This window comes from Pteropus vampyrus, unplaced genomic scaffold (genome assembly GCF_000151845.1).
Source record: "Pteropus vampyrus isolate Shadow unplaced genomic scaffold, Pvam_2.0 Scaffold461, whole genome shotgun sequence".
NCBI lineage: Eukaryota > Metazoa > Chordata > Mammalia > Chiroptera > Pteropodidae > Pteropus > Pteropus vampyrus.
In genome coordinates, this window is record NW_011889242.1 from 1,000,011 (window position 1) to 1,017,739 (window position 17,729).

A 17,729-nucleotide genomic window follows, 5' to 3' on the forward strand; every position below is an offset into this window, starting at 1 on the left:
CTATGTTTCTGTACTGCATAAATGAAATTTTCTTTCTAAATAGGTGTATTTTAGTAGCAGAAGTTTGTTTGTTTGGGTTTCTATGTCAGATAAATCAATACTTATAAAAAAACTGAAGTGTTCCCAGCATACTTCCTAGAAGCAGATTTTAAAGAAATGTCTGTGCCTACATCTATTCATCAAACATCTTAAGATCCAAGAAGTTAAAATTCCCTATACAGTTGAATGAATGATTAATTGATGAATAAAATGTTAATTTGGGTCTCTGTGCCCAGTGATTCCAAGACAGGTTTAATTTGAGTTTGGGTTTTTGAGGCTAAAAAGATTTCAATATTAAAATCTTTTTCAGATGTCATGATATTTTTATGTAGGAAGATCCAAAAGAATCAACAAAAAAATCTGGACCTAATAAGCAGTTATAATAAGGTTGTAAGATATAAGGTTAATATACAGAGTCAATTGCTTTCTTAATGAAGAAGTGGAATTCAAAATTAAAACATAATAGAATTTATGTTAGCCCCCACCAAAGAAATACTTAAGTATAAATCTAACAGACTATGTATAAGATCTATATGAGGAAAACTACAAAACTCTGGTGAATGAAATCTAAGTAGGACTATATAAATTTCATGTTTATGGATAGGAAAACTCAATATTGTCAAGATGTCAATTCTTCCCAACTTGATCTATAGATTCAATGCAATGCAAAAATCACAGCAAGTTATTTTGTGGATATCAGCAAATAGATTCTAAACTTTATATGAAGAGGTAAAAGAATCACCAACACAATATTGAAGACGACCAAATTGGAGGGCTCACACTACCCGGCTTCAAGACTTACAGTAAAGCTACAGGAATCAAGACAATATGGTACTGGGAAAAGAACAGACAAATAGATCCATGGGACAGCACAGAGAGCTCAGAAATAAACCCACATAAATATAGTTAACTGATCTTGAACAAAGAAACAAAGGTGATACAATGGAGCAAAGATAGTCTTTTCAACAAATGGCGCTGGAACAACTAGACATTCACAAGCAAAAATAATAATATATCTTAGACACAGTCATTACATTCTTCAGATTAACTCAAAATGGATCATAGACCTAAATGTGAAATGCAAAACTATAAAACTTATACAAGAAAACAGAAAATCTAGATGACCCTGGGTATGATAGTGACTCTTTAGATACAACACCAAAGGCACAATCCATGGAAGAAATATTGGTAACTGTCCTTTATTAAATCAATGACTTCTGCTCTGCAAATGACAATGTCAAGAAAATGAGAAGACAGGCTATAGACTGGGAGAAAATATTTGCAAAAAAGCACATCTGCTAAAGGATTGTTATCCAAAATATTCGAAGAACTCTTTAAAAACTCAGCAATAAGAAACCAAACAACCCAATTAAAAAGTGGGCAAAAGACGTTAACAAACACCTCACCAAAAAAGATACACAGATGGCAAAGAAGCATGTGAAAAATGTTCCATATCATATGTCATCAGGGATATCCAAATTAAAACAATGAGATACTATTACGTACCTATTAGAATGGCCAAAATCTGGAACACTGACAACAAATGCTGGCGAGGATGTGAGCGAACAAGAACTCTTATTCATTCATTACTGACGGGAATTCAAAATGGTGCAGCCACTTTGTAAGACAGTTTGGTAGTTTCTTACAAAATTAAACATACTCTTTCTTACCATACGATCCAGCAGTTGTGCTTTTTGGTATTTACGCAAAGGTGTCGGAAACTTAGGTCCACAGAAAAGCCTACATATGAGGTTTATAGCATCTTTAATCATAATTGCCCAAACTTGGAAACAACCAAAGTCTATCATAGGACTGTAGGCTGAACCAGATGGAAACTATGTGTCAGATCCCATATTAGTGTTTGACAGAGGACCTTCATTATGTGATTTCTGGCCAGGCAAATTACCTAACAAGACATTTTCCAAAATTACTTAAAAAATCTATCATTTGGTTAGTTATGTCATGTTTTGTAAAGGAAGCATTCTATTCTGTGCACTGAAGTTTATAATACATGCAGATTTCTCATCTTGAATTTTAAGTCGTAGAGTCATTCTGAGGTAACAAAGCATGAATTTCAGTCTCTGCTAATAAACCGTTGCTTGGAATATTATCTGTTAAAATCCTGTTTAGTGAATGCAAACTGTAAAAAAACCATAGACATACATTATAGCTTGGTTTATCAGTGCTATCATCTGTAGACTTTTGTATTTCATTGATTTGAGTATCTCCAGAGAGTCCCTGTGACTGTAAACAATTCTCTGTAAAAGCATTCATTTGGGTGTCTCTGAATGAGGCTCCCTTAGAATTGGGGGGGAAAAATGTACATATCTGAGCACTGGTGGAACGTGTAACTTGAGAAACAAATGACAGTTTGGTTTGAGAATAAGACATGTTTTCTGATATGGGAGTTACCAGAGTCTGCTTCAGCTTTATTTCTAAAGGTCTATTTCATGAGTGTTTTAGGTGTGGGTTTATTGGTCAGTGATTTAAAGGTCTGATTTGAAAATTTCTAATTGTGCATGTAATTTTCTATTTTCTTTTTTTAAATGGATCCCAGTGTTGTGCTAGGTCTTAAAGCTATTTTGGAGAGGACAGGGCTGCAGTGCAGTTTAACAGCATGAGGCTAGCCGCAGTGCACCCTGGAAGGCTTTGCCACAGTGTCTGCTGTCTTTTCAAGACACATTCATTATCATTTGAATTGATGCACTTATTACATTGGTGCTTCTTATTTTAGCACACTTTTTTTTTTAAGTGCTGTTTTACAAGAAAAAAAAAGTCTGTCAGGGCATTCAAAGGGATTCTTCAGCTAGACCATAGGAGAATTTCACTACATTTTACAATATTTTCTCATTGATTTACTATGCCACCCTGCATGCTGTGGTTTTCCCGATGCAGGCCATTATTAGGTGGGTCTTGTATTAGGTCAGGTGCAGTGCACAGAATGTGGTCTCTGTAGTCCAGGGAAGCTCTCCACCAAAAGCTAGATAAGCTTTGGTTGCTGCCTTGCTTCCATGATGCAGGGACACAGTGCGGCTCTCCTCATGGCTTCCTATCAGCCAGAATGCGGCACACTTAGCTCTCTTCTGTAGCCACTGGAATATTAGTATTTAAAAAAATTTCTTCCAATATTTCAACCTCCCCATTTTTATTATTATTCGAGGATATATGTTGCCTAGGTATTAACATTTCTACTCTACACACCATAATTTTTAGCTTTCTTGTGTTTTTTTTTGATAACTCTATTAAAGTATAATTGACATACAATATGAGTTAATCTCACATATTTAAAAGACACAATTTAATAAATTTTGACATATGTATGCACCCATTAAATTATCCCTGTAATCAGTATAATGAATATATCCTTCATCTCCCAAGGTTTCCTTGTCCTCCTTTGTAATCCTTCTCTCATACTGCCTCCCACCAGACTCCCCATCCTCAAGCAACCACTGATCTGCTTTCTGTCATTTTTGGTTAGTTTGGATTTTCTAGTATTTTATCTAAATGGAGTCATACACCATTTACTCTTCTGTCGAGCTATTTTCACTGAGCATAATTACCTTGAGATTGATTCATGTTGTTATATTTTTTCATTTTTATTGCATTAGATCCACCAAATGAACATTTGGTTTGTTTCCAGTTTGGGGCTATAACAAATAGAGCTGCAAATACAAGCCTCTGTGTGTGTGTGTGTGTGTGTGTGTGTGTGTGTGTGTGTGTGTGTGTGTGTGTGTGTGTGTGTGTGTACTTTCATTTCTTTTGGGTAAAGACTTAGGATTAGAATGGCTGAGTAATATGGTGGATATATGTTTAACTTTTGAAGAAACTGTTTTCCAGAATGGGTTTACTATTTTACATTCCCACCAGCAGTGTGTGAGAGTTCCAGATGCTTTATATTCTTGTCAACACTTGGTTTTGTCTGTCTTTTTAATTTAGTAATACTAGTGGATGTATCTTATTGTATAGTATCTTATCGTGGTTTTAATTTGCTTTTTCCTAATGATCAGTGATGTTGATCATCTGTGCCTTTACTTATTTGCCATCCATATATCTTCTTTAGTGAAATGTCAGTTCAAATATTGCCCATTTTTAATTAGGTTGTTTATCTTTTTATCATTAACTTATACAAATCCTTTTTATGGTCTAGCTACAAATTATTTGTCAGATACATGTTTTGCAAATATCTTTTCCCAGTGTATGGCTTGCTTTTTTGTTTTGTTAACAGTACCTTTTGATAAGTAAAGTTTTTAATTTTGATGAAGTACAATTTATTAAAATTATTTTTTCATTTATATCACACTTTTTATGTTTTATTTAAGAAATCTTTGCCAAACTTAAAGCCATTAAATCTTATTTGCTATGTTTTCTTTTAGAAATTTTATAATTTCAGCTTACATTTAGGTTAATGGTCCTTTTGAATTAATATTAATTTTTGTGTAGGTTTAAGATAAAAGTAGAGATTTGCTTTTGTTTGTTTTTTTGTTTTGTATATAACTATCCATTGGTTCTTACTAGTTAAGATTATTCAGTCATCCACTGAGTTCCCTTAGCATCTTAATGAAAAATTGTATATGTGTGAGTCTGTTTCTGGATTCTCTTCTGCTCTGTTGATCTATTTTCCCATCTTTATGATAGTATCACTCTGTCTTAATAACTGAAGCTTCATAATAAGTCTTGAAATCAGATACTGTGACCCTCCAAATTAGTTTCTTTTCAAAGTTGTTTTGGCTGCCCTAGGTCCTTCACATTTTCCTATAAATTTTAGAATTGTCTTGTCAATGTCTGCAAAATGTTTATTGAAATTTTAATTTTATGTTGAATCTATAGATCAATTTTGGAAAAATTGACTATGAACAATATTGAGGCTTTTGAGTCATAGAAACAGACTATTTCTCCATTTATTTATGTCTTTTTAAATTTCTCTTAGCAGTGTTTTATAATTTCCAGTGTACAAATTTTGTCATATTTGTTAGTGCACACCCTTTGTCATATTTATACCTGTTTTGTATTTTTAATGCTGTTATAAATATTTTTAAATTTCAGTGTCCTGTTGCTTATTGCTAGCATATAGAAACATTTAATTTTTGTATATTGTGCTTATATTTTGCTATCTAGTTTCTAAACTTTTAAGATTGTTTGTTGTTTGTTTGTTTTGCAGTTTCATTAGCATTTTCTACATAGATTATCATGTTGTCTATGAATAAAGAGAGTTTTACTTCTTTTCCACTCTGAATACCTACTGTTTTCTTTTCCTTGTCTTATTTCATTGGCTAGAACCTCTGGTATAATGTTGAATTGAAGGATGAGAACAGTCATTCTTATTTTGTTCTTGACCTTAGGAAGCATTCAATCTTTCACTATTGTGATGTTAGCTATAGGCTCTTCATAGATGCCTATTATCAGGTTGAAAAAGTTCTCTTTTGTTCCTAATTTTCTCCGAATTCTTATGAAGAGTGGATATTGGATTTTGTCAAATACTATTTTGCATTGTTGATCTGATCATATGTTTTTTGTTTGTTTGTTTTACCTCATTTTTTAGTCTGTTAATATGGTAAATTACATTAATTCTAGGTTGTAAACAAATCTTGCATTCCTGAATTAACTCCGCTTGGTCAAGATAGATTATAGTTTTTAGATTAGATTAGGTTTCCTAAAATTTGTTAAAATTTCCGTATGTATGTTTAGGATTTCTCCCAAAAGCTCTGTAGTTTTAACTTTTACATTAGGTCTTTTGTATGTGGTGTATTGTAGAAGTCAAGATTCATTTTTTTCCCACATGGCAATCCTGTTGTTCCAGTACCAGTGGTTTCCTTTCCTCACTGGGTTGTTTTGACATATTTATTGAAAATTGACTCTGTAACTGTGGGCTTAATTCTGGTTCTCTGTTCTGCTTCATTAATCTATTTGTTGATCTTGATACTGATGCCATACTGTCTTGGTTACTGTAATGATTACTGGAATAAGTCTTGAAGTTAGGTTTGCTAAGTCTTCTAACTTTTCATATTTTCTATTTATTTGTCCTTTCCTACTTCTTCCTGAGAAATTTCCTCAATTTGGTCTTTCAGTTTGCTCATTCATCAACTATATTCATTCTGCTTTTTATATCAGCTATATTTTTAAATTTCAGCTATTACATTTCTCATATTGGTTGCATCTGTTTTCTTTTCTTGGTTCCTTGTTCATGTTGCTAATATTTTTCTCTTTCTTTTATACCTTTACTAGTCTAATTTAAAATTATTGATTTACTTACTCTAAAATATCTGCCACCATTTGGATTCAATAATCAGTAAGTATGTCTTGTTTCTTTTGAAATGGCTTGCTTTTTCAAATGTCTTGTGATTTTGGACTATGATTTTTCTGTGGAGATAAAAGTTACTATGTTAGACATTGCTTTTAGGGTAACAGCAGTGTCAGCTTCATTGAGTTCAGAGTATGGGGGATGAAAGAGTCCTAAGATGGGAGAAACACTGTAAAATCACAGTCACTTTTTGTCTCACATAATACGTGCTTTGTCATTTTTTCGCTTATTGCCCCTCTGGGCGAAGCAGCATTAGGAAGCACTTCTTAACAACCCTGGCTGCATATCGGAATCAAATGAGAAACTTTAAAATAAAATAGTGATTCCTAATTCCTGCTCCAAGATTTTTATTTAATTGGTTTAGATGTGCAGTTAGATTTAGAAGTTATTTTACTTCTTACATTTAAAATAATTACAGATTCACAGAAGTTGAAGAAATACACATAGAGGTTCCACTTACCATTCACTCAGTTTCCCCCAGTGATTACATTTTATATAACTATAGTGCAATATCAAAAGCAAGAAATTGACATTGATACAATGTGTATATAATTTCATGTTATTTTATCACATGTAACCACTGCCACATTCAAGATACTGAACTATTTAATTACCACAAAGATATCACTCATTCTACCTCTTTATAGCCACACTTTCCCTCCCACCCTTTGCCCCCATCCTAAATATCTGGCACTCACTAATTTGTTTCTCAGCTCTACAATTTTATCATTTCAAGAATGTGGTATAAAATGGAATCAGATGTGGCTTTTGTGATTGGCTTTTCCACTTAGAATAATGCCATTGGGATTCATCCAAGTTCTTGTATGTATCAATACTTTGATATACTTTGATACTTTTTATTGCTAGTAGTATTGCATGATATGGATGTACCACAGTTTGTTTAACCATTCACCTGATGAGGAGTATTTTGGTGGTTTCTAGTTTTACTTATTATAGATAAGATAGACCTGATGCATTTACTGTAATTATTTGATATGTTAGGGCTCAAGTCTCCTATGTAATTTTTTTTGTTTCTTCCTTTTGGTTTTTTATCTGTTTTCTTTTTCCTACCTTTCTGTGAGTTACTTTAACAGTTTTTTAGAATTCTGTTTCAGTTTATATATAATACATTTGAGTATCTCTGTTTTGAATGGTTCCTCTAAGTATTACATTATACATATAAAACTCATCGCAGTCTATAGGTGTCACATTTGATCACTTTTAGTCTAGAAATCTTGCCTCCCTTTAAGTCCTTTTACCCTCCCCCAATTATAATTGTCTTAGTAAATATGGATTTGTTATTCATTCTGCCTAGGACTTATGTTCTCTTAGTGTCATTCATGTGTTTCATTGATGTTGCTTTAGTTTAAGATTTCATATACTAGCCATTATTTCTTTTAATATTGTTTATTCTCTCCTTCTAGAATATTGATTAGGTAAATATTAGACTTTCTCATCCTAACCTTTTATGTCTTCTAACCTTTCTTTTGTATTTTTTCCTATATTTTTATCTGTGTTCCATAAAAGGTAATTTCCTCTGATCTGTTTTTTTCCAGCTAGTTGTCTCTTCAGCTGTGTCTATTTTGTTCTTAAACTTATCTATTGACATTGATTTTTTTTTTAATTATTTCAATTATTTTTATTTTCTGAAGTTCTCTTTGGTTCTCTTTTAAAATCTTTTTTTAAAAAATGAATTCTGTTACTTATTTTACGTCTTAGTATTTAAACAAAACTCTTTTTATGTTTCTTTTTGATAATACTACAATCTGAAGTTCTTAGGTATCTAATTTAGTTTGTGTTATCTTTTGACTCCCACTAAGTTTGGGTTGTTTCTCAATGTATTTTTAAAATTTGAATTGTGAGCTCATTTTCAACCTCGTTTATCTGAGGCTTAGTTCTGTGCCTGGGTGGAGGGCATGTCTCCCTGGAGAAGTTTTGTGTTTATTTCTGCCAAGTGTTCTAGATTATATGGCCATCCACAATGCAAAACCCACTAATTCTATAGAACCAGATTTTATTTTGATTTTTTATTTTGATTTTAAGAATTCCCAAGGAAGGGGAGAGGAAAAAAAAAATGGAGTAGATGGTAGAGGCTCTGTTTATCCCTCTGGCAACCAAATGAAAGTTGTGACAAAAACAAGGAGCAGCAGCAAGGAAAAATCGCCTGAAATCTAGAGCCATATAACTAGAGAGAAATTCAAGAAATCACCCTGCAATGTCAGAAGGTAGGACAGAGTAAGGATGCGGGGCTGTCCAGTCTCAAGTGGCTGAGTGAGACAGAGGCTGTGACAGCGGCAGAAGCCTCTTAAAAGGACCACGTCCATAAGCAGATTTTCGCAGTGATGGACCTGCTTGCTCTGAGCACCAGTGCCTATTCGGCTGTGCACAAAAGCACTAGGGACGACACTGTCGGAGTGAGGGCCCAGAAGAGACTCATTCTGTACGGAAGTTCCGGTGGTATCCATTGTTCCCTGTTGAGGCCTCCCCACTCCCTGTACGCTGACACAGCGCTGCCATAGCCGTGATGTCATCAAACTGGATAACAGAGGTCACTCTGCCCAGAGGATTCCCTGAAACCCCTCCTCCCCCAACTGGAGCCCCACCCAAGCCACACTCATGTATATCCTCAGTGAATCAGGTGCTCCTTGCTGAGCAGTGCCTAGACTCACACTGGAGGCAGCTGGCCTTGGTTTCTGGTGTGGCCTTTTGAGGCAACTATAAGCATAGCATCTGTGGATTGCTTGCTGAATCTTAATAGGTGGCCCCAGAGGGGTAGAGGCTTGGACTAAGTTTGGCCTGCAGGTAAACTCCTCTCAAGACTATGGGACACCTACTTCACAAATCTACACTAATAAGACTGGGAGACTTAGAAGCTTTGCTTAGTACATAGAAGCAGACATGGAAAAGGTAGCCAAAATGGGAAGACAAAAAAGCAGAAACCATGTGAGAGAAGAGAACAGAGATCCAGAGATAATGGAGTCAAGCAATCTGACAGATGCAGACTTCAAAACACTGGTTATAAAGATGCTCAATGAACTTTTGGGAAGTATAGATAAATTCAGTGAGAACTTTGACAAAGAGGTAAAAAAACATAAAAATGGAAATGGAAATTATAAAAGGGAACCAGTCTGAGATGAAGAACACATTATCTGACATGAGAAGTATATTAAATGGAATAAACAGAGGAATAAACAAAGTGAATAAAGAAAAAGATTAAATGCCCTATCTAGATGATAGGAAAGCCAAGGACATGCAATCAGAATGGGAGAGATAAGATGCCAAGACTATAAAAATAATTTAAGGAGAATGTGGGACATTATTAAGGGTCCAAGTATCCATCTGTTTGGCATAACTGAAGAAAACCAAGATGTTGAACAGCTGTTTGAAGAAATAATGATGGAAAACTTCCCTAACCTGGTGAAGGAAATGGACATAAAACCCCAGGAAGCTCAGAGAATTCCAAAAATCAGGGATGCAAAGAGGCCCAAATCAAGACACATCATAATTAAAATGCCAAAGATTAAATATAAAGAAAGAATATTAAAAGCAGCCAGCAAAAAACAGTTAGTTACTTATAAAGAAACACCCATAAGACTGGCAGCTGATTTCTCAAAAGAAACTATGCAGTACAGAAGGGCTTGCAAAAAAATATTTGACAGGATGAAGACCCAGGGTCTACAACCAAGAATAATTTATCCAGCAAATCTATCATTTAGAGTTGATGGACAGATAAAGAGCTTCCCAGACAAAAATAAGCTAAAGGAATTTATCACCACCAAGCCAGTATTACAGGAAATGTTGGAGGGACTTCTTTAAGAAGGAAAAACGTATCAAAAACAGGAATAAAGAATGATAACAGCTACATTCCTATCAATAGTACCCTAAATTGAAAAGAACTAAGTGCTCCAACCAAAAGATAGAGTGGCTGAAAGGATAAGAAAATTAGACCCCTACATATGCTGTCTACAAAAGGCTTACTTCAGATTAAAAAGACATAGACTAAAAGGAAGGGGATGGAAAAAGACATTGCTTTGATGGACCTAGAAGGTATTTAAGTCAGATAGAGAAAGATAAACACTATATAATTTCACTTATATGAGAAATCTAAGGAATAAAAGAACAAACTAATCAAAACAGATTCCAAATATAGTGGACAATTTGGTGACGGACAGAGGGGAGGGGTGTTTGGGGGCGGGGAGAATGGGGTGAAGGGTTAAAGAAGTATAAATTAGTAGCTGATAGATGGTCACAGGATGGGGAGCACAGCATAGGGAATGCAGTCAGCATTAATACATTGGCTAGGTGGAGGGTCAGGGGTGGGAGGGAGCAATTGAGGGGATTGTTTTACAAACTATATAGATGTCTAACCAATGTACTGTATACTTGAAACTATTTAAAAGAAATAAATTTAAAAACAAATCAAGGAGAAGCCAAAAAAAAAAAAGAATTCCCAAGGAATATTTTTAGCTGTTGTTATTACCCTGAGCCTAGCAATGGTTGATAAGCTGATTTTCTCTAGTCTGACCTTTCAACTAATGTTATAGTCCTCAATGGTTTTATCTGGAGGGTCTTAATTCTAATACTTGTGTTACAGATAACTCCATGTCCCTGAGTTTAAACACAAGACTACTGAGACAGTCCAACCCTAACCATATCTAACATGACATCAGTTTATAGTCATCGCTCTAATTTGGCCCTAGGGGACTTTCCTTTCAAATTCTTATACATTTTGCTATACACTTAAAAGGATGCTTCTTTTATTTTATTCAGTATGCCTCCAGTGTTTTGTGGCAAGAAGACTTTTAGATTATCTAGTTTTTATATTGCTAAAAGTTATACTCTGTTTATTTGTTTACTGACTATAAACCCCTTGAGGCAGGGCCAGTGCCCACCTGGTCCACGATAGTTTCCTCGGTATCTCGCGCCTGGTACATCAGTGTTCGTGGAATGAATGGGATGCTGTTCCTTATAGATGTATTTATAATAGTAAAGGACTGAATTGAACCTAAATGTCTAATAATAAGTGGTTATTTGCTTAAAAATAAATGGTTATTACTCATATATTTTTTTGGCCAGAAAATGATTTGGAGGGCTGTATTATAAGACTGAAAAATATTAAAGATTAAGTGTAAGTTAAAAAAAAATCAGGATTCAGTTTTGATTTTATAGTATATTAACTATAAATAAGCAAAGAAAAAAAATACTGAAAAGGGAATACCAAAATGCTAATAGTAATTTATGTTGGAGTAGTGAATTAAGGATTCTTTTTTATCCTTTATTCTCCAAACTTCCTATAACATGGTTTTATAATGAAAATACTAAAAGGAAAAAAGTATATTAGCGTCCTTAAAAGTTTTTATATCTAAATACACTAAAAAGCTGATAAAACATAAAAATTTCAGAATTAGTTTTATTAAAATGTTTACAGACTTTTATATGAAAACACAGAAAAAGATCTTTCTGATACTCAGCGACACCTTGCTAAGAAAAAATATGAGCTACAGCTTACTCAGGAGAAAATTATGTGCTTGGATGAAAAAATTGGTGAGTTTTTTTTTCTGATATTACTTTTTCTTTAAGTCTGGTAGAAATGTTTTCTTTTCTTCAGTTATAACATAGATGAACTTGGAAATAGGCCCTTAAAAGTTAATGAATTAAAAGTCATGGAAAATGCCTTTTTCTTTAATAGTAAAAATTTTTTACTAATATTTAAGACTGAAAATACTTAGATATGGCTTCATATTTTTCAGTGAAAAAATAACTAAACAAAGCAGCAACACTTTGTAAATTTATGGTGATCACTTTTAAATTGAGATGTTTTTGTATTAGCTTGTGGTTTGCTATAGCTGCTGTAATGAAACTTATTATTTATATATTATTTTTTGTGGAATGTGTGCATATATTTTGCTATATCTATGGTATTGGGTTTACAGAGAAAATTATTTTTATAAAATCTCCTATTTATGTTTATGTTTATGACTGGTGGTCTCTATGAAAGTATGGTCATAACTCAATCTCCTTATAACTGTAAAGTAAAATTTTCTTCAGGACTATAAAAGAACCCATTTTAAAACTGAGGAAATGTTTTTAACATTTGCTTTTATGCAGTTCAAAAGCATCTGGCATAAATAATTAAGTGGGTGGAAGTGCTTTTTATTTAGATAGGAAATATTTTAAAAGAAATACAAAAGGGGACTATTGAAGAACTCATTTTTGGATATTTTAAGTCCAAGTACAAATTTAAGGTAAGCAGTTAAATAGATAAGTTTTTTTTTTATCTCAAAAGAGAAATCTAAACTAAAGATATACATTTGGGATACATCAGCATATAAATGATATTTTAAAACCATGACATCACCTAGGGGAAATATAGAGAATGAGGAGAAGAGGATCCAGGACTGAGTAAGAAGAAACCAAAGAATTAGGAAGAAAACCCAGAAGTGAGTGTTATTTTGGGAGACAAGAGAGCAAAATGGTTTAAAAAGGAGGGTATCATCAATTGTCAGATACTTTGAGAAACAAAATATGATAAAGATGAAAAAATATTGATTGGATTTGGCACAGTGGAGATTTTGGTACTTTGACGAAGTTTGAATGGAGTATTGGATGTGGAAGATGAAGTAAGTTAAGGAATGAATGGGAAATGAGGAAGTATAGACAGGAGAGAACAGAAATCTCTTTAGAAGTTTGGCTACCAAGAGTAGCAGAAAATTGGGGTGGTCCTGGGAGACACTAGAGCTGTTTCAGAGCTTTTCTATTTATTTTATGCCACCTGGAATGAACTCAGATATCAGAACACCCAAAACATATACTCTGCCTTAAGGACAGTACTGCCTAGAAAAGGGGCATGATGTACTCTCAGGTGCTGGATGGCTCATCCTCTTGGTGTATGGCATTGCCTCTCTTAGCACTGCACTAGAGGGCCGTTGGCAGGGGTTTACCTCGAGGTCTGGTCTAGCGGAGCTTCCCTTCTGGAGCTTTAGACCAGCAGCTTCCAAACTCTGCTGTGTGTGTCACCTGGAGAGCCAGTTCCTGGATAGAATATGGCCAGGGCTTTTGTGTCTTTACCAGTCTCCTCAATCTTGTTTTGTGCATTAGAGTCACGTGAAAGGAATGCTTGTTAAAACGTAAGTGCTCTGTCCACTCAGAATTTTTAATTCAGTACATCTGGACTTCCCAGATGGCGCTGATGGTGCTGGTTGAGAATCCACAATTTGCAAACCACTGTTGTCTACCAGTCACTCAGCCCTCAGCACAGACTCAGCTTGCCAGCGTTCTCACAGATCAAATCAGATTTCCTGTGGTGATATTTTTTTCTAGGAATTTTTATACCACTACTTTAGGAAACTCCGAATATTAGAAGATATTTGACTCTGAAGATGACCTAATTGAATATTTTATTAGGATCTGTTACCAACTTATATACAACAGTGATTCTAGGCTAGAGGGAGGGGAAATTAGAGAGGGAAATGGTTGTTTTAATGTTCCACCCATCCTCTCCTCCCCCACCACACATGTAAATCTACTTTGAGAACTTGTGATGTAGAGCTTTCCTTTGATGTTCTAATTCAAATGTGTTAATTGTGCTTTTACATTTATGAGTCATTTAGAATTTCATGACTCATCTTGGTTTTCAATCACAACAAAAGCCATTTTTTATTTGAGATACAGTACTTATTTTTAGTCATTGAATATAATAGAGGAGAACTTACTTTGAAAAGTATTTCAACCAGCACGAACTGGAAAAAATCGATCTTGATTAAAATAATGTCTTTATGATTACACATTTAGATAATTTTACAAGGCAAAGTATTGCTCAGCGAGAAGAAATCGGCATTCTTGGTGCAACTCTCAATGATCTGGCTAAAGAGAAGGAATGCCTGCAAGCATGTCTGGATAAAAAATCTGAGAATATTGCATCCCTTGGAGAGAGTTTGGCGATGAAAGTATGTTCCAGAACTGCGGTTTAAGAGAAATGTTTGCACTTGAATCTGAATAAAATAATAGGATTTTCTCAGTTTTTTTCTAGAGAGCTGAAACTTTAAAATCTGAGTTTGAAATATTTCGAGATAGTCTTAAGAAATATGTGTTCAAATCCAGTAGCTAATATTTTTTTCAAATAATGTGTATTTATTTATTTTAATTTTTTTATGGTGACATTGGTTAATGAAATCCAATAAGTTTCAGCTGTACACTTTAACAGTAAGGCATATATATATTTACTCTGTGTTTACTAGTTAATATTTTTAAATCGATTTCTCATCAATTTTTGATTAACATTCACTGACAACTAATTCAAATGTCAAACTGTGGAGCATGATAATAAAGCAGAGAGACTGATTTCTTTTTAAAAGCACACCAGAGCTTATATTTTTCAGGTGGCCACCTTGGGATGCAATATGTTTATTCCATTTAAACTGCCTTTGTAATTGTGTTCAGAACAAGGAGCACATTTTTACCTCGCCCTTATTAGCCTTTGAGACTAGATCGGATGCAACTGGTGCATAAAACTGGATGATAATCTCCATCCCTCGGTTTTTGTTGTTCAAACAACAGCAACAAAAAAGGTGTTGCCTAAAAGGCAGGGAAATATTGATACCCTTTTCTAACTCATAAACTAACCGATTCTGAAGGCAGCTCCTGAACTGTTTTCCACAAATGTCTTAAGCAAAGGCAGCATCATTGGAATAAGGCCCTTCCCCTCTCTGCAGGAACTCTTTCATTCCTTTATCCATCTATCCAGTCAGCAAACAGTTATTGACATGTACTAGATATTATGCTAGACACTGAGGAGGACTGGGCACGCTTTCCAAAGCCTATAGTTTAATTGGGAAAAAGATAAATAAAGATGCTATTATGATAGAATGTGCCAAGTGCCGTAATGATATCTGCACAAAGTGCTGTTAGAGTTTGGCAGAAACACACCTGGTTTGGCCTAGGGGTTCAATTAAGGGAGGAGGAAGATCTAGATAGCTTTCAGGAGGTCTTGGTGCTTGGACTGCCCTGGCAGATGACTAGGTATTAACCAGGAAAAGATTTAGAGAAAGGGGACAGTGAGAGAAAGGGCAACCCAGAGCAACAGAACAGCTAATCTGTAAGCCCAGTGGTTTCAAAAGAGTATTTCATGAGATGTCTTGATAGCTTAGCATGTCCAGAGAATAGATTACAAAGAGGTGGATATGGGGGCAGGGATGAGGAGGGCAAAGATAAGGTGGGGATAGACAGCAGCAAATCATAAAAATACATATGATTTCAGTTTAGACTCTATAATCATAGATAGAGAAAATCATTAAAATAATGTAAATAAAATATTATAATTAGATCTTTTTTAAAAACAAATATTCTGACACTTGTTAATCCATATAAAAGATGGATTATAGAGATGTGAGAATAGTGACAAGGATACTAGTTAGGAATAAAATAAGTGTTAGAATAGTGGCAGTATGTTTGAGAGAAATAGATCTATTTTCAGGAGATAAGACTAACAGGATTTGCTTTCTGATTTCAGAATTACATGAATAGTTGCTGTGCACAGAGTAGGAAACACAGGAAATAGAACAGGCTTAGAGGGGAAAATTACTGACACGTCTTTGGGACATGTAGTTGAACTATTTGTAGGCTTTTGGATTTTTAGGTTCTAAGAGAAAATGGAATTGAAGTTAATAGATGTGGGGATCATGAGCGTAACTGAAGTCCTCAATGTACATGAGATAGTAAATTTTAGTACACTTGTCGAAAAGGCTGACTTGTTACTTTATACATTATACCTAAATATTTTTGAAACTTTATGGCTTTGGGAGGGTGGAATTTTGATTCTCACTTTATTCAAACCACTTTTTGACTACTGAAACATGATTTTTTTAAAAAAACACTAACATTTAGAAACAAATTATTCAGATCTTTCTGAATCTCAGTTCTATCTTCTATATCTGACATTTCCTATTTCTTCCTTTCTCCTAACTGTACCAACATTATTTTTAAGGAATATCGAATTGCAAGTCCATTTCAAATCAAGAACTTCGTATAAGATTGGGAACATAAAAACACACCCATCCTCTGGAAGGAAAATAACTTTTAAAACTATTAGAAATTCGAAAGAGGACATGTTCTCTACCATGATATTGCAGAGCCGAGTTTGAAAACACTCTGCAGTGAAAAGCAATAGTTTTACAGGCTTATCTGGAGATTACAGAAATCAATTCCTAGAAAAGTCTATACTACAGTGACTTAGGTGATATTTCTTCTGGTAATCATAGTTTAAAAAGATGTCCAACTATGTGTTATCAGTTGCAGTTTAAAAAAACCCAATAGCAAATTCACAGATTTTTTGAGTAATAAAAGCCAGAATTATTTGTATAAAATTTTAGTTTCTTGTTTTCTAAGTAGTTTTATGACCATCCTGTCCAGATTGAATTTTTAACAATTACCATGAGTCTGTCTCTGGACAAACATATTGAGATTGTACAAGAAATATTAAATTGATGGCACAGATTTTCACAGTTCGAGAAATAGTGGTATTCAGGCCATATTAAGAGAAAACAGGGCTAACAGGATATATTACTGGATTCCACCCAATGATTTTGTTGCCCTAGATACTTTATAATATTCTTAGAGAATCTTACTTTCAAGATGAATTTCTGTTAAAGTCCTTTTTAGGCTTATAAAAAATATTTAAAGCTTAACCAAGTAATGGGTTTCAGAAACACTATAAGTTCAATTAGTTTTTCAGAATTTATTTAGAAATGTATTAAATTATATTTTAAAAGCATGTGTAAATATCCCATTTTAAGCAGTATTTTCTCTGAGTTTTTCCTTCATTGACTTGTGCTTCCCAAAGGGGTTTAACTCTTTTGCTAATGGATATTTTAACCATACTTCAATAGCCATTACTGCCAGGAGTGGAATCTGCACCATTCTACCAGAAAGCAGAATGGGAAACCAGAGCTAAAAGTACCCTGGGGAGGAGGACATGAATAAAGGAAAATCAAACACACACACACACACACACACACACACACACACACACACACACACACGCCCGCACAACTAACTCTGTCTCTAATAAACAGGAACAGAACTGTTTGGTAAATATAGGTTTAGTTTTTCATCTTGTTACTTGGTTACTAAGAATTTGAAAATTCAAAGGGTAAAGTGAAATCTAGTTATTTAGTGAAAGGACAATTTTCCTACTTTTTTGGGCTAATGTTAGCCTACGTATCTGCATATAGTATCTGTAACTATTCAGATCAAGGAGAGTTTTGAAAGGAGATGCTGTGGGAATGGTATTGTTTTTTAAAAAACACTAACATTTCAGCCTTGACTGACCCCAGTAATTCTGCTCCCTCACCACATCCTTAAAAAGGGAGACTGTCTTTAGTGTTTTCCTTTTTAT

The 17,729-nt window shown here is 34.2% G+C and overlaps 1 protein-coding gene across 9 annotated transcripts in view; it reads left to right on the forward strand.

Moving 5' to 3' along the window:
- The window catches only part of TSGA10 (testis specific 10), a 99,496-nt gene that overhangs the window by 35,822 nt on the left and 45,945 nt on the right, over positions 1–17,729 (forward strand). For all 9 annotated transcript variants that reach the window (XM_011381957.2, XM_023524318.1, XM_023524321.1 and 6 more), the window contains 2 exons: positions 11,766–11,881; positions 14,129–14,283. In XM_011381957.2, the coding sequence (XP_011380259.1) occupies positions 11,766–11,881; positions 14,129–14,283 (271 nt within the window). The remainder of the gene's footprint in view (positions 1–11,765; positions 11,882–14,128; positions 14,284–17,729) is intronic.